Below are 22628 nucleotides of genomic sequence, written 5' to 3'. Positions count from 1 at the left end.
CGACGACAATCCCTAATTTAATTTCTTCGGCGCTGATCTTCAATTCCACCTTTTATATCGTTTATTTTTTGTTTTAATTATGTACTGAAAGATGAGTGGATTCATTTTTTCCCTTTTTTTTTTACTTTTTTTAGATTATTGTTGATCGACTTTTTGTAATGTCAACTTTATGAATTTGTTGTTGATCGTTTATTATTATTATTATTATTATTTTGAGAAAAAAATAAAAGGAAAGAGAGACGAGGCTTCTTGCTTTAGTATAACTTTGTTCATGGCTGCCTTTTATTTTTCTACCTTCCGTCTCGTTTATGGGAACTTTATCTCCTTTATAAAATGGCCTTTGAAATGTCTGTATTGATCCTGTTAATCTTTTGTTAATAAAGACGTAATTTATCAAAGAACGTATGTGGTATAATGTATTTATCAAAAGGTACATCAAAGAATATATGTGGTATAATGGTATAATGTATTTATCAAAAGGTACATCAAAGAATATATGTGGTATAATGTATTTATCAAAAGGTACATCGTAAATTGATATTTATCAAAAGATGCAGGTAAATAATGTGTAATACTCAATATATCCTCCTGTCAATTTTCTTTACTCAGCAATCAAGTTTCGAGGCATCCGAATTATTTTTTGAATAACGTTGATTTTAAAAAAAATAATTTTGATCATTTGTCTACCTTCCTCCTTCGTAATATGCGAGTGAAGGTCCAATTTTGTGAAGAAATATTTCCTCTTGTGAAATCCTAATTTAGTGACTGTTTCTCAAGCGGCATCAAATATTTCGGTGCCAAAAATCAGGACTGATCGCGAGACGCCAGTGAAGGGTTCTAGGATTTATGTCAATCATCTCGTCTCATAATGGCCCAAAGATCGGGTGTATCATCATCCTCTCAACATTAATTAGTTGTAAAGGTATCATTTTACAAACTCTGTGATTTTGAGAAGCTCAACTAGTATGATTAAAATGTTTTAATTTTTATAAAATGTAGGGTTCAGTTGACGTTAGATAGAAATTGCATTGGAACAATGTCCTAGGTCACTTTAAAAGTTTTTTTTTGAAGTATCCATGAAGAAAGGAACGCATCAAGCGTCTGTTATTTTACATGACCAACACATAGCGCTGATTAAACAGTCACCCTTTAGTATTTTTTTGGACATACAAGATATGCAGCACATCCGTGGAATTTTGGTCAATATATTTCAAAATTGGGATTCAAGTAGTCAAACCTTTAGATTCTCAGGTACAATATATAATTTCGTATTTTAAGCACAAAGTAGTTGTATGGTAAAATTAAATCTTTGGTTAAACGTGGGTCTGATACGATATCACATCAGGCTCATAGTGAGCTTGATACGATGTCATATCAAGTGCAACGTGGGCTTGATACGATGTCATATCAAGCCCAACATGAGCCTGATACGATGCCATACCGGGCCCAACGTGGGCCTGATACGATACAATAGCAGGTCTAACATTTGCTTCATATAGCAGCGTATCAGGCCCATGTTGAGCCTGATACTTTTGTATATGTTGGTAAAGTCTAATAATCATTAAACTTGGTCAGGTGTTTCGGTTGGCTTCACAAGAAGAGATGTTTCATTGCTGCTTGGTATTGCAGACCGAGGAGCTTCAATTCCGATGAATTCAACTAAAGCATCCGGTGACCTCTTTCTAACATACTTCTTAAATAAAAAAGAAACTACTAGATCAAGAATTGAGGAGTTGCTTAAATTTTATGGCAATCGTTTTGAAGGAGAAGATGATGTTTTATTATTTTACAAATTTTATATTTTGTATATATTTGTTTGTGTCTTATTTTCTTCTAGTACATATAAGGTCCCTTTATGTCTTATAGATATAGTAGATGATTTTGCGAATCTTGCTAGATTCAACTGAGTTGAAGTCATCCATGAATTTATGACTCCACAATTACCTAAGATTGGGGGCATATTTTCATCAACTGGAACAAAACAATCTAACACCAACCTCCCTTACCTAAAGGGATTTGCTGGTCTTTTGACAGTAAGTTTATAATTTATGTGAAATTTATTAATATTTTGCGGACATTTATGAATAGGTAACCCTTGTGATGATGAATCAGGCATGGTTTTTGGAGCATGTTTCAATCCAAAAACCATACAAAATAGGAGCAAGAATAAATAAGTGGAGGAATATTCTTTCACATATTAGTAAGGTGAGGGAATTGTTTGATCAAGTCTCCTCTGAAGAGGTAAATTTTAAATACTTTGATTATAGTTTGGTTAAAAATTCTTGTTTTAACATGTGTTTTAATATTGTTACAGGTTTTGATTGACCTAATCCCTACCCAATATGAAAATTCATTGTTTGATAACCTTGTGTTGGTCCCCGTGGGTGTTTTGATGTGATCAACCAAGTTGGTTAGGTCCTGCTTTGTGTTTGATCCCTGTGTCTGAGTGCGCAGGAGCTTAGGAGCGCAGGAAGTCGAGCGGAAGACGCAGGTAGCGAGAAGGACGACACGGGAAGGGAGCCGACGGACTCGGTGCGTCCGAATGACAAGAGAGCTGCGGAAGAGTACTCCGGTCGACGAGAAGAACGTGCGCGACATTCAAGGGACGAGAAGCTGGACGCCTGCTCGAGGAGAAGGCCGGAAATTGGGTTCGTGTGAGCCCTATTTCGGTTGGCCAAATCACCCAAACAATCGGAGCATCGGAAGCCAACGCAATGGAGCTAGATAAAATTTGACCCAAGCTTGATGAAGGCGCCTTGAACAGGTCAGATTTGACCGTTTACGCTGCGGATAAAATTTTATCCGCTGACCGATCTAGAGGTGCCTTAAACATTGTTGGAGGCGCCTTGGACTCTCGAGATAGAACTTCCAGGAGCTATATAAAGGCCCCTGGACCTAGGAAATAATCATTAAACTCAGTATTAGATTTCCTAGCAACTGTTGAGCTTTCTAAGTGTGTAAAAGGCTTCTCCGCCTTCAGAGAAGGAGTTTTCTTACTGCGCTTTTCATCGCCTTGGATTAACAACCGTCTTGGTTGTAACCAAGTTAATTCCGGGTCTTCTCTATTTCTTTTTGCTTAATTGTTTTATTTTATTGTTGTTATTTTTGAGTTGAAAGTTTGAGGAGGGTATAATTTTTATTTGCAGGCAATTCACCCCCCTCTTGCCGGTCATCGCTGCACCTACAATTGGTATCAGAGCCATACCGCCTCAGAAGGACTAACCGCCGACTGAAGCACAACGATCAAGACGATGGCCGGAGCAAATATTCATCCTCCAAAGTTCGACGGAGTTTTCGCCACATGGAAGCGAGAAATGGAGGTATTTTTAAAACTGAATTTGATATACTTTTAATAATGAAATATGGATATGCAGCGCCGAAAGATAAAGAAGAAAACACGTGGAGCAAGAAGGAGCAAGTCGATTTTGTCGCCAACGGAAAGGCTGAGTTCCACCAGCTCAGCGTTCTGCCACCTCAGGAGGTAAATCGGATCGGAAGCTACGACTCCGCGAAAGATCTCTGGGAAAAATTCCTGGAGCTTTACGAAGGTACCTCCGAAGCAAAGCTAGCGAGGCGCGACATCCTCCGGACCCATTTGACAAACCTTCGGATGAACCATGACGAGAAGGTAGCGCAACTCCAAGCGAGGATTAAAGAGCTGATCACGCAATTAAGCAACCTTGGAGAAGAAGTAAAGAACCGGGACTCGATCCAGTACGCGATCAACACCTTCCCAGAACTCCAGAGTGGGCCTCCCTAGTAGATGTGTACTACATCTCTAAGGACTTCGAGGTAAGTACTCTAGAACCATTATTTTCTATTTTTGAACTTCACGAATCTCGAGTTGCAGAGCCCAATGGAGTAGAGAAGACTAGTCAGAACATTGCCTTAAAGGCAAGAATAAACAGTTCTGACTCCGAAGCCTCGGTCGACGAAACCGAAGCGACACTACTGGTAAGACGCTACAATAAATTTTTTAAATCTAATAAATTTAGATCGCAGACAAAGAGGCATCAGCAAAGAAAAAGGACGGTTCGTTGCTACAACTGCAATGAAGAAGGGCACATCAAATATGACTGTCCGGACTTGAAGAAAAAGGGGAAAGAGAAGGAAAAGACAAAGTACAAGAAACCAGAATCATCCAAGCACAAGAACCTGAAGGCCACTTGGTCAGATTCGTCTTCTTCCGAATCAGACGTCGAAGCCTTCTCCGGGTTAGCGATGATGGCTAACCATCTTCCCGAAGATGACTCAAGCTCCGAGATGAGCATAGATGAAGGGGGAGGAACATCAGAAGAAGAAAGCTGCAGTGAAGGAGGAGCATCACTAAGTCAGGTAAGTAAGGTACGTAATCTAACCCCTACTCAGTCATTTCTATTTATAAGTCTCTTTCTAAAGGGTTAGATCAATTAGAAAAAGAAAATGAACATTTGAAATTAGAGAATGCAAAATTGAAAAATGAAATTGAAAAATTGAAATATGCTGCATGTTCAAGTGTTTTTCAAAAATCTAAATTAAAATTTTTTGGTAAATTAAACTGGTATATTAAAAAGCATCAAGGTCAACTTAGGAAAATTCCTAAAACTTATGTACCCCCTAGATTTTTAATTAACCCACTAGGAAGGAATCTATACTGGATTCCAAAGTCTTTGATAAATTAGAATTATTGAAGTTAGAGCTTACAGCGAGTAAATTAAATAATAAATTTCTTTATGAAGTTTTGTCTAAGGAAGTGGTTATTGCTCCAATAACCAAGAAGACCTAGTGCCTCGCCACGACCTGGAAGCCGAAATATCGAAATAAAATATTTAATTAACTTTATGGTAAAAACATTCAAATTAAAATAAATAATGCTTTGAAAGTTGATTTTAAACATTTTCTTGGAAAATTCTAAAAATTTATTTTTGCTTAGAATTTTTTTTATTCAAAAAGTCAATTCACTTAGAATTTTTTTAAAATTCTATAGTTTACTTAGAAATTATTTTTTTTGGAAAATTCATTTTACTCATAAATTTTTTTTCTGACATAAGAATTTTCTAAATATTATTTTAACCCCGTTTTTGCTGTGATCAAAGGAGGAGAGAGAAGTACAAGTTTAGGGGGAGAGAATTTTTTAAAATTAAAATATTTTTAAAAAATTTCTAGTTAACTCTTAATTTAGTAATTACAATTTTATCTATTGCAAACTGATGCTTAACATGTTAGTTTAGTAATTTCCTTTTAAAAATTACTTTTCTGCCTATTTTAACCCTAACTTGAACTTGGGTTGATGCACATCAAAAAAAGAGAGATTGTTGGTCCCCGTGGGTGTTTTGATGTGATCAACCAAGTTGGTTAGGTCCTTCTTTGTGTCTGATCCCTGTGTCTGAGTGTGCAGGAGCTTAGGAGCGCAGGAAGTCGAGTGAAAGACGCAGCTAGCGAGAAGGACGGCACGGGAAGGAAGTCGACGGGCTCAGTGCGTCCGAAGGACGAGAGAGTTGCGGAAGAGTACTCCGGTGGACGAGAAGAACGTGCGCGACGTTCGAGGGACGAGAAGCCGAACGAAAGCCTGCTCGAGGAGAAGGCTGGAAATTGGGTTCGGGTGAGCCCTATTTCGGTTGGCCAAATTTTCCAAACAATCGGAGCATCGGAAGACAACGCAATGGAGCTGGAAAAGAAGCACAAGCTGGAAAACCAGCTTGAAGGCGCCTTCATGAAGCTTGAAGGCGCCTTCATGCAGCATGAAGGCGCCCTCAACATAAAGGCACCTTCAAGCTTGATGAAGGCACTTTCAACAGGTCAGATTTGACCGTTTGCGCTGTGAATAAAATTTTATCCGCTTACCGAGCTGGAAGCGCCTTAAACCTTGTTGGAGGCACCTTGGACCCTCGGGATAGAACTTCCAGGAGCTATATAAAGGCCCCTAGACCTAGGAAATATTCATTAAACTCAGTATTAGATTTCCTAGCAACTGTTGAGCTTTCTAAGTGTGTAAAAGGCTTCTCCGCCATCAGAGAAGGAGTTTTCTTACTGCGCTTTTCATCGCCTTGGATTAACAACCGTCTTGGTTGTAACCAAGTTAATTCTGGGTCTTCTCTATTTCTTTTTGCTTAATTGTTTTATTTTATTATTGTTATTTTTGAGTTGAAAGTTTGAGGAGGGTATAATTTTTATTTGCAGGCAATTCACCCCCTCTTGCCGGACGCCGCTGCACCTACACCTTGTTGGCTTTGATGACAGTCCACATACAATGGAGACATCACAAATTGAAGTCACTGAAGGAGCAAGAAAAATTAATGAGTGTTGTAATTGTTGGATCGTCAATTTCGATAGAGGGGGGGGGGGGGGGGAATATCGATTTAAAAACTTTCGTCGAAAAGAGTTAAGCGCAGCAAAAAGTATAAGCGAAAAGAAACAAGGCTAACACAAGTTCTTTTTACTTGGTTCGGAGCCTATGTCGACTCCTACTCCAAGGCCCACACTCGTCAAGTGCTTTCGTTGAGCAACTCACTAGCAATTCGAATAATTATTTTACAATTAAAAGTACAGTTGCTAATGAAAAATAAGGCAGTACCGACAAGGAAGAAATCAAAAGAAAAGAGTGTGTTGTCGGAGTTTCGTAGCGTCGCAGGAGCACAAGTGAGCAGATCGTTTGTTCTGAGTTGTTTTTTGAGCTCCGCCTTTGACCCTCCTTATATAGGAGGCTCGGGGCGCCTGAACCTTCAGGGCACCTCGACCATGACGTAGCCGACCCAACCAGGAGACTCCATGTGCCGACGACGCGAGGAGGATAAACTTTGCCTCCGGACGCCCAGGTACCTCTCGAGCGCCCGGACCCAAGTTTCCAGCAGACTCCTTCCTGCAAGAAAAACTTTAGTCTGAGGTAATTATACGTTGCAACACAGATTGTTAGCACAGTTTTATAGATAAGGAAAACAGTAATTAGATTCCGTCTCTCCGAGACCGGAATCTAGTCAAGATCTCGACTTAGAGTTCCGAGATGATTCTAAGTCGGATCGGCGCCTAAGTTCCCTTCCCGGGAACGCGTCCTCACAGTCACTCCCCTCCAGTGACTTACCTCCACTTACCTGTCAGACGTCCGGTCAACCCTTCGACCCGTCTGGACTTCTTGTCAGTTATTCGGTCAGCCCGTCGACCTAGCTGGACTTTGTGCCAAACGTCCGGTCAGCCCGTCGACCCGTTTGGACTTCGTGCCATCTATCCGGTCGGCCCGTCGACCTAGCTGGGCTTTGTGCCAGACATCCGGTCAGCCCGTCGACCTGTCTGGACTTCTCCTGCACACTCGGTTAAAGTGTTAGATCAACAGCGAAACTAACTTAACCTATTTTGTCATTCATCAAAACCTGGGTTCGACCGTTAGTGCTAACCACACCAATAGTAATTGCATTATTCAAGCAAACAGAATTAAAGAGCTAACAATGGAGAACATGAAATTGAAAAAGAGGGTGAAAGAATTAATTAAAAAAGTTGAAAATAAAGGCATGAAATCTCAATATAGCGAGCCTGTAGACGATCCTCAATTTGAACCTGTAGGTGTTACAACAAGAAGTAGGAGAGGACGTGACAGAAGTCGCTATGATTACAGGGATACTTCAATTGATGGTCCATTGTGGCTTAAAACTTTACCTAAGAGGCAGCGTAGAAATATACATATAAGTGAGCTTGCGGAGAAAGTTTCAAGTCCAGGAGATGGAAAAAAAGTTGTAAAAGAACTTGATATTATGGGGAAGGGGAAAGGAAAAATTGTTGTGGATGAAATGGAAGAAGAAAGAGATATTGTAGAATTGATGGAAGACAAATCTGATGAAGAGGCAGAGAAGGATGCAGATATGTTTGGCAAATATGACAAAATGAGGAAACAAGCCATTGCTGTAAGACGATATATGCAAATTTCATTGTAATTTGTTTGATTTAATAGATTATCTAAATGCCTTTTATGTTTATGCGCATAGTATGTGAAGAAGCAATTTAAGACTTCCAAGAAAAAAAACTAAATGAAGAGGTGACGTACTTGTTAAAAGCGTTGTAGAAACTAAAGTATGTGAAATACAGAGTTGATCAGTCAAGACAATTATATGCTTCTCTAATTACATAGTTGATCTATGGTTCTCATATTTAAATTTGTAAAAATAGTCATTGATTTATTTACTTTGTAGGTTTACAAATGATTTAGTTTGGGAGGAACCATCCTTTTATTTAGATGTATATTCTCTGTTATCTGATGTGATAGAGAGATGTTGACAAGAGGGGATGTAATCGACACGTATTGTAAAATTCTATTTAAGGGGGCATTCTCTTCTGGAAGGACATACAACAAGTCTATATATTGCTCAACATTATTCACAGTAAGGAATTTATTTGAGAATATTACAAATTAAAATTCATTTTATTATTTGATTATATATATATATGACTTTGCATATTTGTAGTCATTAATGAAATCTTCAAGTAAGTTTGTCTTCCAACACTTGATAAAGACAGATAGAGGAGATGAAGTGGTTAGGTATATTTTTATACCTTTGTGCCGTGATAATGCACACTTCCACTTGCTGATGGTGGACACCAAATCAATGACGTTCAATCAGTACAATTCTCTAGCAAGTGGAAGTAAATACAAATATGAATTTGAAGCAGCGGTGAGCATCCAATATTCATGTGTATGTTTGTATTCTAATATAAATGCTAGTTGATGGAAAATGTAAATTTCCTCTTCAATCTTACAGATATCAGATTTTAAACTCTATAGTCATGAGCACGTTGTTGCTATTGATCCAACATTTGAAAGGTATTATCCGTTCGATAAATGGGTCTCTCGCACAATAGAATGTCCACAACAAAACGCCAGGTAAGTCAAGCACAAAGTGTGAATAGAACACATTGATAAAAAATATTGACCATTAAAATGGTGTTGTTATTTACAGCGTTGACTGTGGCTTCTTTGTGATGCAATACATTCGATGTCTCCTATACGATATGAAGATGGACTTCAAACAAGGAGACATGAAAAAGATTAGAATTGATGTAATGGTATCAATTTTGAGGGATAAGTTTTTTAAAACATTGGATTAAATATCCATAGTCTTGGAAGGAAAAAACCTGTAGAGAATGTAAATGAACTTACGTAGTGTAGGTAGTTTTATATCTTTGTATGTAGTCTTTATTGTGTAATACAGTGGTATGTATTATATGAGAAAAGTATAAACTGGAATATTAATAATATTACATAGTGATTAGTCACAATATCTAAATTGCGATGCTGGTGCTTATCAGTTAAAATAGAGATAATGTATATAAGTTATACTGCACACCATTTCTATCTTCTCAAAACTAAAAAAATGGTAACGGTTGGGATTGTTTAGAAAATCAAATAGGCTCGGACTGTTAGGATCGGTTGAGCTAGAGGGGGGGGGGGGTGAATGGCTCACTTCTTTTTCTGACCAACTTTGTTTTGCACAGCGGAAATCTGAAGGCAATGCTAACACCGTTATTTACTTGGTATCCACCTCCTCAAGGAGGTGACTAATCCAAGGATCCACACCACTCACACTCTTTCACTATCAAAAACCCTCCTTCTCGGAATCACACCGAAGGTGGAGAAACCTTAACAGAAATACACCTCTTCCTTTTCTTCAAAATAAATATCACAAACGCTACAAAGAAGAAGTAGAGAAGGATTACAAGCTTTAATCAGCTTCTTCTTTGCAGGTGAGATTTCAGTACGTAGTGGAGAGGAGCTTGAACCCTTTGCTTTGAATCTTGATCACTTGAGAGCTTTCAAAAGGCTTGGAGAGCAATGGAACAGTATGTTTTTTCGTTGTCTACGTTTTCCAGCTTCTTTCCGTGTTTTATACGTTGAGAAAACTAGCCGTTTCTCACGCCGCCATCGCCGTGGATCGATTGAGGTCATATTCCAATCGATTCACAACTATCCGTTGGAAGCCATCGCGTCAAGATCGACGGTGCAGATTCTTTTATTTGACTTGGATCGATTGGGGCAGCGTTTGAATCGATTCAAGCGCTTGCTCATGAAATTAGCAGCTGCGTGAATCGATCGGCCGATCGATTCAATCCCTTGAATCGATCGGCTGATCGATTCAGAACGATTCTGTGCTTCGCACAGAATGTTCACGGATCGATCGGCCGATCGATTCAGTACTTTGAATCGATCGGCTGATCGATCCAGACGCATTCTGTGTTGCGCAGAACCTTACCAATCGATCAGCCAATCGATTGACTTACCTTCAATCGATCGACTGATCGATTCAGAGGCAATCTGCCGCACAACCATGTCTGAATCGATTTACCAGTCGATCTCTGACAGTGAGCCTAACACACACATAATCTTGTGACTTGCAGGAGCTTCTCTTGCCAAGAATCCGGTCCCCGACCTTCTTGGACTTCTCTTGCCTTGCATCTGGTCTTCTGAACCGCAAGAACTCTTTTTGCCAAGAATCCAGTCCTCGACCTTCTTGGACTTCTCTTGCATCTGGTCTTCTGACCTGCAAGAAACTCCTCCTGCAAACTCACAATGCATGTTAGTTCCACCGTATTAACCTAAACTTAAATAATTGTCAACACATTGAAACTTCCAGGGCATGATTGCACCAACAATCTCCCCCTTTTTGATGTTTGACAATCTATTTAAGTTTAGGCTAATTTCCAATACAATGATAAATAATGATGGTAGCTTGCTGAAATAATAATTGCATAATTGCAGTAAGCTTGATTTTAATTTACTAAGATAGGCATAAGCAATAAGCATGAACTTCAACATAGATCTCCCCCTTTGTCAAAAATCAAAAGCAAATAACGCCCCCTCAATAAGTGCACAAGGCAAATATGATAAATCCAATGAATGCTCCCCCTAAAACACATATATCAACATAACAGAACAACACTGAAATGTAGAATCAAAAGGAAAGTGTAGCAAAAAAAATATCATACATTCAAAATAAAAGAGAGTTCACAAAAAGGACTCCAGAACAACCATCCATACAACAAGATAAAAATACATCATATAGGAACATAAAACTCGATAAGCTCGTCTCCAGGAGGAGTGGGAGCAGGATCAGCAGCTGGAGCGGACGTAGTAGCCGGAGCAGGAACCGCCGCAGAGTCAGGATCAGGGGCATCCTCAGCAGGGGGAACAGGGGCGGGGGATGGACCAGACTGAGACGGGTGGACCGTCACCCACGAGCCCACTAAGTCCACTAGTGTGTCCAGAGTCCGCTGCATTGAAGTCATAGTCGCCTGCATCGAAGTCTGCTGCTGGACCACGGTATCCAACGTGGTACGCAGGCTGGCTACCTCCAGGGTCAGCTCCTCAAGGCGAGTGGAAACCGTCTCCTCAAGATTCGGAGAAGCTGGCCCGTGGAACTCCTCCTCAGCCTCATCCTCCGCAGGAGCCAAGGCCTGTGCATCCCCCCTGTGGCGAGCCCGGGGTCCCTCCCCAAAAGCACGGCCATCGATCCATTGAACTCCAGCGGGACCACCAATCAGACCCGACTTCTTGAAAGAGCGGGAAGAAATCCGAGAATAAGCCACTGTCATGTGCTCCAGCCGTCCCCGGGAGACATCAACCTTCTGGGACGCCAGCCAATCTGTGATAAGATGCCCGAAAGGCATATGTATCGTCTGCTGCACGGGCTGGGTGAAATGGATGATGCAATGAAAGATATTCAGAGGGATATTGATGTCAAGGGAATGACGAATGGCGTAGAGAGCAAACATATGAGGCGGTCGTAGAATGGCTAGGGCACGAGAGGCAATGGGGAAAAGACAGTTGATGATTACTTTAAACAAAGCGGCATTTTCAGCCGATAACTCAAGAGAAGAAAACTTAGTGATATGAGCATCTGGCCCATCCGGACGAGGACGACCAAAGAAGAACTGATGCATGGAGGCAATGCTAATATGCTCAAAAGGTGGAGGCAGCTCATCGGGAAGATTCGGATAAAAGACAAAATCATTGTTTGAGGGTAGACATTCGAGATAAGATTGAAGAATCTCATAAGAGAAGTCCAGGCTCCGTTTTGCAACACGAGTGCGATAATTTACACCATCTGAAGTGTGTAAATTATTATAGAATTCGGAGACAAGACCTATATTGATGTCCCTCTCACAAGTCAACAAAGAGTCAAGTTTATAATGCTTGAACCTATTATAGGTATCAAAACAAGAAGATCTATAATATTGCAAATTCACTTATCTAGGGGGAATAAGTTTGAAGGTGTTTTTGGTGAAAGCTTGTTGCATTGCAGCATTTGGAAACCTAGGGTCAGTGGGAGGTTGAGGACGTGAGGAAGGAACAGACGACCCTTCGCCCGATTCACGGACTTTTTGTTTCTTTCTGTGGGATAGAAAACAAATGCACGAGATGCCCAGGGTTGACAGTGAACGGGAAGGAATACAAAGTGCGTGAGGAAGGGACAGTGAATGGTTTGACAGTAATGCAAAGATTCAAGGGTAATGCAAGTAATGCAAGTTTAGGGTTTTGAGTCCGCATTTTGTGCGAGGACACGGAGAAGAGGAAAGGAGCTGCCCAGTGTGTCGAGAGAGAACTGGAAGAGAAGTGGAATAGCGCCTCTTCGCCGGAGAAGCACGCCGGAGTGACGATCGAGACAAGCAGAACCGTCGCCTGGGAAGTCGCCTAGGGCAAAAGCCGCGTCGAGAGAGAGAAAGAGAAAAGGAAAAATTAAGGGATCGATTCGGATCCACGGGTTTAAGACGGGTTTTAGGGCTTCGATCGATCGACCGATCGATTGAGAATAATTGAATCGATCGGTCGATCGATTCACAATGCTTCTGTGAAAGTCGAACAAAAGGCTGAATCGATCCATGGATCGATTCAGACGCCTTCTGTGGAAAAACGAAAGGGTCTCTCAATCGATCCATTGATCGATTGAGTTTCTCTGAATCGATCCACTGATCGATTCAGATGCCTTTTGTGGAAAAGTGCGAGCCTCTCAATCGATCCATTGATCGATCGAGGTACTCTGAATCGATCCACTGATCGATTCAGATGCCTTCTGTGGCCAAGTGCGAGCCTCCCAATCGATTGACCAATCGATTGGGAAGCCTGATAGTTCTGCATGTCTGAAAAAGTTTCAGAACCAAGATTTGGAAAAGCACAACTAATTGTACACTACCCCAAAAATCATGAAATTTTGCATAGACACTATATATGTCCCATATTATCAAGGAAAAATAAATTTTAATAAAAATAAACTCGTCTTAGTGAAAACTTACACAAAACCACAAATTATTGAAAACTTCAAAGATATGAGGAAGTTTGTATCTATCTTTTTCATAATAATCCCCATCCAATAACACACTACAACCAATGTTTCAGAAGTGAGTTGTTACATGATCAATTGGAAATTTCCAATCATAATCGTAGGGCAACGGGCACATGAGTTGTACACTTGCTTTCCCTATGATTGGACAAATGAATGTTTCATGTGACAAGCATTTTTCTTGGCCAACTTAATGCATCATAACAAGCATTATGACCAAGATAAATGTTCCTAACCTCTCACCCCCATCTAAATCACACAAAGAAGATAACCCTATGTGTTTGTGAGAGGCAAAAATTAAGGTGAAGAACCCAAAGACTCTACCTATAAAGTGACCATGGAGGATTTGATTTAATCAATACAACAAATTCCCAATTCTCTTCTAAGAAAGCTAAATTCAACTTCGGGAAGAGGTTTGGTGAAGATATCGGCTAAGTTAGATTTTGATCCAACATAATTTAAAATGATATCACCTCGAGTTACATGATCACGGATAAAATGATGTTTAACCTCTATGTGTTTCGTTCTTGAATGATGAACGGGATTTTTTGTTAAATTGATTGTACTCACATTATCACAGAGTACTTGAACATTGTTATAGGTAAGTTTATAGTCTTCTAGAGTATGAGTCATCCACAATAATTGTGATACACACTCTCCCATGGCAATATATTCCGCTTCGGTTGTGGAGAGAGCTACACAATACTGTTTTCTACTTGACCAACTTACCAAAGAAGACCCTAGAAATTGACAGCTACCACTAGTGCTTTTGCGATCCAATTTGCATTCGGCATAATCGGAATCGGTATAGCCCATTAGGTCAAAAGTTTCGGTTCTAGGATACCAAAGGCCAACATTTTGAGTCCCCTTGAGATAACGAAGAATTTGCTTAACGACACTCAAATGTGACTCCTTGGCACAAGATTGATACCTAGCACATATACCTACGGCGAACAGTATATCCGGTCTACTAGACGTGAGATAGAGAAGACTTCCTATAGCACTACGATACACTTTGGAGTCAACTTCTTTCCCCTCAATGTCTTTATCCAACTTAGTATTTGTGGCCATGGGGGTAGATATTTCCTTTGCATTTTCCATTCCAAATTTCTTAAATAGCTCTTTGACATATTTGGATTGATGAATGTAAATGCCCTCTTTTGTTTGCTTAATTTGTAATCCTAGGAAAAATGTCAACTCACCAACCAAACTCATTTCGAATTCACTCTCCATGTGATTAATGAATTCATTTAAAAAATCTTTATTTGTGGAACCACAAATAATGTCATCTACATATACTTGGGCCACAAACAAATCATTACCATTATTTTTCAAGAATAAAGTAGGATCAATTTTTCCTCTATGAAACCCTTTTGATACTAGAAATGTTGACAATCGTTCATACCAAGCACGAGGAGCTTGTTTTAGTCCATATAAGGCCTTTTTAAGTTTATATATATGGGTTGGACACTCCAAATTTTCAAATCCCGGTGGTTGCTCAACATATACTTCTTCTTTTATTACACCATTTAAAAATGCTGATTTTACATCTATTTGGTACAATTTGAAGCCCTTGTGGGCGGCAAAGGCCAACATCATTCTAATTGACTCCAATCTTGCTACGGGTGCATAAGTTTCATCATAATCCAACCCTTCTACTTGATTGAAACCCCTAGCGACCAATCTAGCTTTGTTTCTCACCACTATCCCTTTATCATCAAGTTTGTTTCTAAAAACCCATTTTGTATCAATAATTGATTTGTTGTTAGGCCTAGGAACTAAATCCCAAACTTGACTTCTCTCAAATTGAGATAATTCATCTTGCATTGCTAAAATCCAATCCGGATCAAACAAGGCATCATCAATGGTTTTTGGTTCTATTTGAGATATTAGGGCAACTTGACTTCCTTCATTTCTAAAGTAAGATCGAGTTCTCACTCCTTGAGTAATGTCTCCTACTACTTGATCTAAGGGATGATTTACATGAGTCCTAATAGGTCTTGAGTCTTGATTTGTTATAACTTCGGGTTCAAGTGGCAAAGGTTCATTTTTCTCATCATCACTTTCTTGATTTTCTTCTCCTTGATGATTTTCCTCATTTAGTGTTAGTTTCTCTAACTCAAATTGTAATTCTTCATTGTTTGTTCTTATAGCGTTTAAAGAGGGATTTTCTTCAAATACAACATTTAGTGATTCTTCAACTAGTTTTGATCTTTTGTTGTAAATTCGGTATGCCTTGCTATGACTTGAGTATCCTACAAGAATCCCCTCATCCGCCTTAGCGGAAAACTTTCCCAAGTGATCCTTGGTGTTTAGAATATAGACCTTACACCCAAATACTCTAAGATGCTTAATTGTAGGTTGTTTATCAAACCACAATTCATGAGGTGTTTTTCCTAGAAACCTATGTATTAAAGTTCGATTTTGGACATAACAAGCCGTATTGATTGCTTCGGCCCATAGGAAACTATGTAGTGAATATTCATTTAACATGCTCCTAGCGGCCTCTTGTAACACCCTATTTTTCCTCTCAACAACTCCATTTTGTTGAGGTGTTCTAGGGGTTGAAAACTCATGTTTGTAGCCTTTTTCCATACAAAAACTTGTCAATCTATCATTTTCAAACTCACCTCCATGATCACTTCTTATTTTGTTTATCTTATGACCCTTTTCATTTTCTACTCTATTACAAAAAGCAATCAAGGTATCTAGAGTTTGATCCTTATGTTTCAAGAAAAACACCCATGTATATCTAGTGTAATCATCCACAATTACAAAGCAATATCTACTACCGTTTAAAGAAATATATTTGCTACTATCAAATAAATCCATATGAATGAGCTCTAAAGCATTTGAAGTACTTACAACATTTTTACCTTTATGAGTAGCTTTGGTTTGCTTACCCATTTGACATGCATCACATATTTTGTCCTTTTGAAACTTCAACTTTGGCAATCCGTGCACCAACTCCTTCCTTGAGAGATTTTTGATATTCTTCATGTTGGTGTGAGCGAGTCTCCGGTGCCAAAGCCACGTCTCCTCTTCTTTGGACATGAGACACTTAGCAAACACATTAGTAGCACCAAATAGTTCAACTTGATAAATATTTTCTGTTCTTTTGCCTATGAGAATATTGGTGTTTAGTTCACTATGTTTGACTAGGCATTGAGATGAGTTGAACTCAACTCTATACCCCGAGTCACATAGTTGACTAACACTCAAGAGATTAAAAGCCATGCCTTTTACTAGTAACACATTTTTTATTACAAATTTCTCGGAAATTCTAATATCTCCAATTCCTATAACTTTTAGCTCACCACTATTACCAAAAGAAACGGTACCTTTACTTTTGTGTCTAAATGATGAAAATTTTGATGAGTCTCCCGTCATATGCTTAGAGCATCCACTATCTACGAACCATGTTGTTGGATGCTCCCCCTTTTCGCATGCCTGTTTAAACACGATGAACCAAATGTTTGGGTACCCACACTTTGGGTCCAGTAGCATCAATAACAAATTGCTTGGGTACCCAAGCTTGAACAACCTTAACCCTTGAAGCATGGTTTCTACTAATTAGGGACATGAATTTAACTTCCTTATCTTGAGATTTAAAACCTAGTCCCGCTTTGTTGTACACGCCTCTTTGAGCTCCTAGAATCATGTCTAAGTATTTTGAGCTTGAAGTAAATTTTACTAGAGCACATCTAAGATCATCAACTTGTGATTTCAATGATACATTTTCTTTTTCAAGATCATCAACATCATTTTTGTCATTTTCATGAAGCATGCAACTTTCACATGGCACAATTTCATTTTTGAGTGATTTCAATTCATTTTGCAATCTTTTAACCTTCCCTTTTGATTTAGCTAGTGCATTGGTTAAGCATGCAATGGTGGCATACATCTTATCAAGCTTGGGAGAAATTACCTCATCATCACTAGAAGATGACTCACTTGAAGACTCCACATCTTCTTCATGACTATCTTCATCTTCACTATCTTCTACATGACTTAAGGCCATGAGAGCCATGTGCTTTGAGCTCTTCCTTTCATCTTCTTCCGATGAGCTTGATGATGAGTCATCCCATGTGGCTTTCAATGCCTTCTTCTTTTTCTTGATCTTTTCCTCTTGCTTCTTCAACTTTGGACACTCCGTTTTGTAGTGCCCCTTTTTCTTACATTCATAGCAAATTACATCAGTTTTATTCTTAGAATCCACAAGAGATTTACCTTTTCTTTTCTCATCATTGAAGATTTTCTTGACATCCTTTTTGTCAAACTTCCTTGAATGTCCCATCATTCTTCGAACGAAGTTTTCCATTTCACTTGATGATAGCTCTTCATCACTATCACTATCACTATCTTGTTCGGATTCTGAAGATGACTCCTTCTTCTCCTTTTTCTTTTCCTTGTGCTTCTTTTTGCTCTTTTCACCTGCAACCAATGTTATACCTTTCTCCTTATGGCTTGTGTTAGCTTGCTCATGCAATTCAAGTTCACAAAATAATTCATCCAATTTCACTATTGACAAATCCCTTGAAACCTTATAAGCATCCACCATGGATGACCATAAAGAGTTTCTTGGGAAAGATTTTAAAGCATACCTTATGAGATCTCGGTTCTCCACACTCTCTCCAACTGAATGAAGACCATTTAGGAGTTCCTTGAATCTCCCATGTAGTGAGCTTACCGTTTCTCCATCCTTCATGGTGAAGTTTTGAAGTTGATTTATCAACAAATCCCTCTTTGCAATTCTTGAATCCTTGGTGCCTTCATTTAGTTCAATAAGCTTATCCCACAAATCCTTGGCACTCTTAAAGGGTCCAACTTTGTTGAGTTGTTCCGAGCTTAATCCACATTGAAGAGTCACAATCGCCTTTGCATTTGCTTGAGCCTTCATTTTTTGTTCAACAGTCCACTTGGATGACTCAAGCATTTTTCCATTTTCAGTTGGCGCCATGAATCCCTCCGTGATTGAGAACCACATATCAATTTCGGTCATGAGATAGTGTTCCATGCGGCTCTTCCAATAAGCAAAATTGCTGCCTTCATAGAATGGTGGTCGTGAAGTACTATGTCCCTCCTTCATTGACATCTTGTAGCTCTTTGACTTGTGCTTTCTTGACGATGAATCCTCAAAAGCAAACCTGGCTCTGATACCACTTGTTAGGATCGGTTGAGCTAGAGGGGGGGGGGGGTGAATGGCTCACTTCTTTTTCTGACCAACTTTGTTTTGCACAGCGGAAATCTGAAGGCAATGCTAACACCGTTATTTACTTGGTATCCACCTCCTCAAGGAGGTGACTAATCCAAGGATCCACACCACTCACACTCTTTCACTATCAAAAACCCTCCTTCTCGGAATCACACCGAAGGTGGAGAAACCTTAACAGAAATACACCTCTTCCTTTTCTTCAAAATAAATATCACAAACGCTACAAAGAAGAAGTAGAGAAGGATTACAAGCTTTAATCAGCTTCTTCTTTGCAGGTGAGATTTCAGTACGTAGTGGAGAGGAGCTTGAACCCTTTGCTTTGAATCTTGATCACTTGAGAGCTTTCAAAAGGCTTGGAGAGCAATGGAACAGTATGTTTTTTCGTTGTCTACGTTTTCCAGCTTCTTTCCGTGTTTTATACGTTGAGAAAACTAGCCGTTTCTCACGCCGCCGTCGCCGTGGATCGATTGAGGTCATATTCCAATCGATTCACAACTATCCGTTGGAAGCCATCGCGTCAAGATCGACGGTGCAGATTCTTTTATTTGACTTGGATCGATTGGGGCAGCGTTTGAATCGATTCAAGCGCTTGCTCATGAAATTAGCAGCTGCGTGAATCGATCGGCCGATCGATTCAATACATTGAATCGATCGGCTGATCGATTCAGTGTGATTCTGTGCTTCGCACAGAATGTTCACGGATCGATCGGCCGATCGATTCAATCCCTTGAATCGATCGGCTGATCGATTCAGAACGATTCTGTGCTTCGCACAGAATGTTCACGGATCGATCGGCCGATCGATTCAGTAACTTGAATCGATCGGCTGATCGATCCAGATGCTGCGCAGAACTTTACCAATCGATCAGCCAATCGATTGCCTTACCTTCAATCGATCGGCTGATCGATTCAGAGGCAATTTGCCGCACAGCCATGTCTGAATCGATTTTCCAGTCGATCTCTGACAGTGAGTCTATCACACACATAATCTTGTGACTTGCAGGAGCTTCTCTTGCCAAGAATCCGGTCCCCGACCTTCTTGGACTTCTCTTGCCTTGCATCTGGTCTTCTGACCTGCAAGAACTCTTTTTGCCAAGAATCCAGTCCTCGACTTTCTTGGTCTTCTCTTGCATCTGGTTTTCTGACCTGCAAGAAACTCCTCCTGCAAACTCACAATGCATGTTAGTTCCACCGTATTAACCTAAACTTAAATAATTGTCAACACATTGAAACTTCCAGGGCATGATTGCACCAACAATCTCCCCCTTTTTGATGTTTGACAATCTATTTAAGTTTAGGCTAATTTCCAATACAATGATAAATAATGATGGTAGCTTGCTGAAATAATAATTGCATAATTGCAGTAAGCTTGATTTTAATTTACTAAGATAGGCATAAGCAATAAGCATGAACTTCAACATAGATCTCCCCCTTTGTCAAAAATCAAAAGCAAATAACGCCCCCTCAATAAGTGCACAAGGCAAATATGATAAATCCAATGAATGCTCCCCCTAAAACACATATATCAACATAACAGAACAACACTGAAATGTAGAATCAAAAGGAAAGTGTAGCAAAAAAAATATCATACATTCAAAATAAAAGAGAGTTCACAAAAAGGACTCCAGAACAACCATCCATACAACAAGATAAAAATACATCATATAGGAACATAAAACTCGATAAGCTCGTCTCCAGGAGGAGTGGGAGCAGGATCAGCAGTTGGAGCGGACGTAGTAGCCGGAGCAGGAACCGCCGCAGAGTCAGGATCAGGGGCATCCTCAGTAGGGGGAACAGGGGCGGGGGATGGACCAGGGTGGACCGTCACCCACGAGCCCACTAAGTCCACTAGTGTGTCCAGAGTCCGCTGCATCGAAGTCATAGTCGCCTGCATCGAAGTCTGCTGCTGGACCACGGTATCCAACGTGGTACGCAGGCTGGCTACCTCCAGGGTCAGCTCCTCAAGGCGAGTGGAAACCGTCTCCTCCAAAGTCGGAGAAGCTGGCCCGTGGAACTCCTCCTCAGCCTCATCCTCCGCAGGAGCCAAGGCCTGTGCATCCCCCCTGTGGCGAGCCCGGGGTCCCTCCCCAAAAGCACGGCCATCGATCCATCGAACTCCAGCTGGACCACCAATCAGACCCGACTTCTTGAAAGAGCGGGAAGAAATCCGAGAATAAGCCACTGTCATGTGCTCCAGCCGTCCCCGGGAGACATCAACCTTCTGGGACGCCAGCCAATCTGTGATAAGATGCCCGAAAGGCATATGTATCGTCTGCTGCACGGGCTGGGTGAAATGGATGATGCAATGAAAGATATTCAGAGGGATATTGATGTCAAGGGAATGACGAATGGCGTAGAGAGCAAACATATGAGGCGGTCGTAGAATGGCTAGGGCACGAGAGGCAATGGGGAAAAGACAGTTGATGATTACTTTAAACAAAGCGGCATTTTCAGCCGATAACTCAAGAGAAGAAAACTTAGTGATATGAGCATCTGGCCCATCCGGACGAGGACGACCAAAGAAGAACTGATGCATGGAGGCAATGCTAATATGCTCAAAAGGTGGAGGCAGCTCATCGGGAAGATTTGGATAAAAGACAAAATCATTGTTTGAGGGTAGACATTCGAGATAAGATTGAAGAATCTCATAAGAGAAGTCCAGGCTCCGTTTTGCAACACGAGTGCGATAATTTACACCATCTGAAGTGTGTAAATTATTATAGAATTCGGAGACAAGACCTATATTGATGTCCCTCTCACAAGTCAACAAAGAGTCAAGTTTATAATGCTTGAACCTATTATAGGTATCAAAACAAGAAGATCTATAATATTGCAAATTCACTTATCTAGGGGGAATAAGTTTGAAGGTGTTTTTGGTGAAAGCTTGTTGCATTGCAGCATTTGGAAACCTAGGGTCAGTGGGAGGTTGAGGACGTGAGGAAGGAACAGACGACCCTTCGCCCGATTCACGGACCTTTTGTTTCTTTCTGTGGGATAGAAAACAAATGCACGAGATGCCCAGGGTTGACAGTGAACGGGAAGGAATACAAAGTGCGTGAGGAAGGGACAGTGAATGGTTTGACAGTAATGCAAAGATTCAAGGGTAATGCAAGTAATGCAAGTTTAGGGTTTTGAGTCCGCATTTTGTGCGAGGACACGGAGAAGAGGAAAGGAGCTGCCCAGTGTGTCGAGAGAGAACTGGAAGAGAAGTGGAATAGCGCCTCTTCGCCGGAGAAGCACGCCGGAGTGACGATCGAGACAAGCAGAACCGTCGCCTGGGAAGTCGCCTAGGGCAAAAGCCGCGTCGAGAGAGAGAAAGAGAAAAGGAAAAATTAAGGGATCGATTCGGATCCACGGGTTTAAGACGGGTTTTAGGGCTTCGATCGATCGACCGATCGATTGAGAATAATTGAATCGATCGGTCGATCGATTCACAATGCTTCTGTGAAAGTCGAACAAAAGGCTGAATCGATCCATGGATCGATTCAGACGCCTTCTGTGGAAAAACGAAAGGGTCTCTCAATCGATCCATTGATCGATTGAGTTTCTCTGAATCGATCCACTGATCGATTCAGATGCCTTTTGTGGAAAAGTGCGAGCCTCTCAATCGATCCATTGATCGATCGAGGTACTCTGAATCGATCCACTGATCGATTCAGATGCCTTCTGTGGCCAAGTGCGAGCCTCCCAATCGATTGACCAATCGATTGGGAAGCCTGATAGTTCTGCATGTCTGAAAAAGTTTCAGAACCAAGATTTGGAAAAGCACAACTAATTGTACACTACCCCAAAAATCATGAAATTTTGCATAGACACTATATATGTCCCATATTATCAAGGAAAAATAAAGTTTAATAAAAATAAACTCGTCTTAGTGAAAACTTACACAAAACCATAAATTATTGAAAACTTCAAAGATATGAGGAAGTTTGTATCTATCTTTTTCATAATAATCCCCATCCAATAACACACTACAACCAATGTTTCAGAAGTGAGTTGTTACATGATCAATTGGAAATTTCCAATCATAATCGTAGGGCAACGGGCACATGAGTTGTACACTTGCTTTCCCTATGATTGGACAAATGAATGTTTCATGTGACAAGCATTTTTCTTGGC

At 40.4% G+C, this 22628-nt stretch overlaps 1 protein-coding gene across 1 annotated transcript; it reads right to left on the bottom strand.

Annotated features, from left to right (window-relative positions):
* Positions 1-11013: 11013 nt before the first annotated feature.
* LOC121972988 (epsin-1-like) lies at positions 11014-20391 on the bottom strand. The gene is made up of 2 exons (XM_042524592.1): positions 20182-20391; positions 11014-11505 (listed from the first exon to the last, which is right to left on the bottom strand). The coding sequence occupies exons 1-2, from the start codon at positions 20389-20391 to the stop codon at positions 11014-11016; spliced, it is 702 nt and encodes a 233-aa protein (XP_042380526.1).
* Between the last annotated feature and the right edge of the window lie 2237 nt (positions 20392-22628).

The sequence above is a fragment of the Zingiber officinale genome, chromosome 4A (assembly GCF_018446385.1).
Source record: "Zingiber officinale cultivar Zhangliang chromosome 4A, Zo_v1.1, whole genome shotgun sequence".
Lineage (NCBI taxonomy): Eukaryota > Viridiplantae > Streptophyta > Magnoliopsida > Zingiberales > Zingiberaceae > Zingiber > Zingiber officinale.
Note: the sequence above shows the minus strand (reverse complement) of the source record. Positions and strands in the feature narration are given on the sequence as shown.

Coding starts and splice junctions, on each gene's coding strand:
- LOC121972988 (XM_042524592.1), bottom strand. CDS start 20,391: ATGACTTCGATGCAGCGGACTCTGGACACACTAGTGGACTTAGTGGGC. Junction 11,506..20,181: donor ACGAGCTTATCGAGTTTTAT/GTTCCTATATGA, acceptor TCTTTCAAGAAG/TCGGGTCTGATTGGTGGTCC.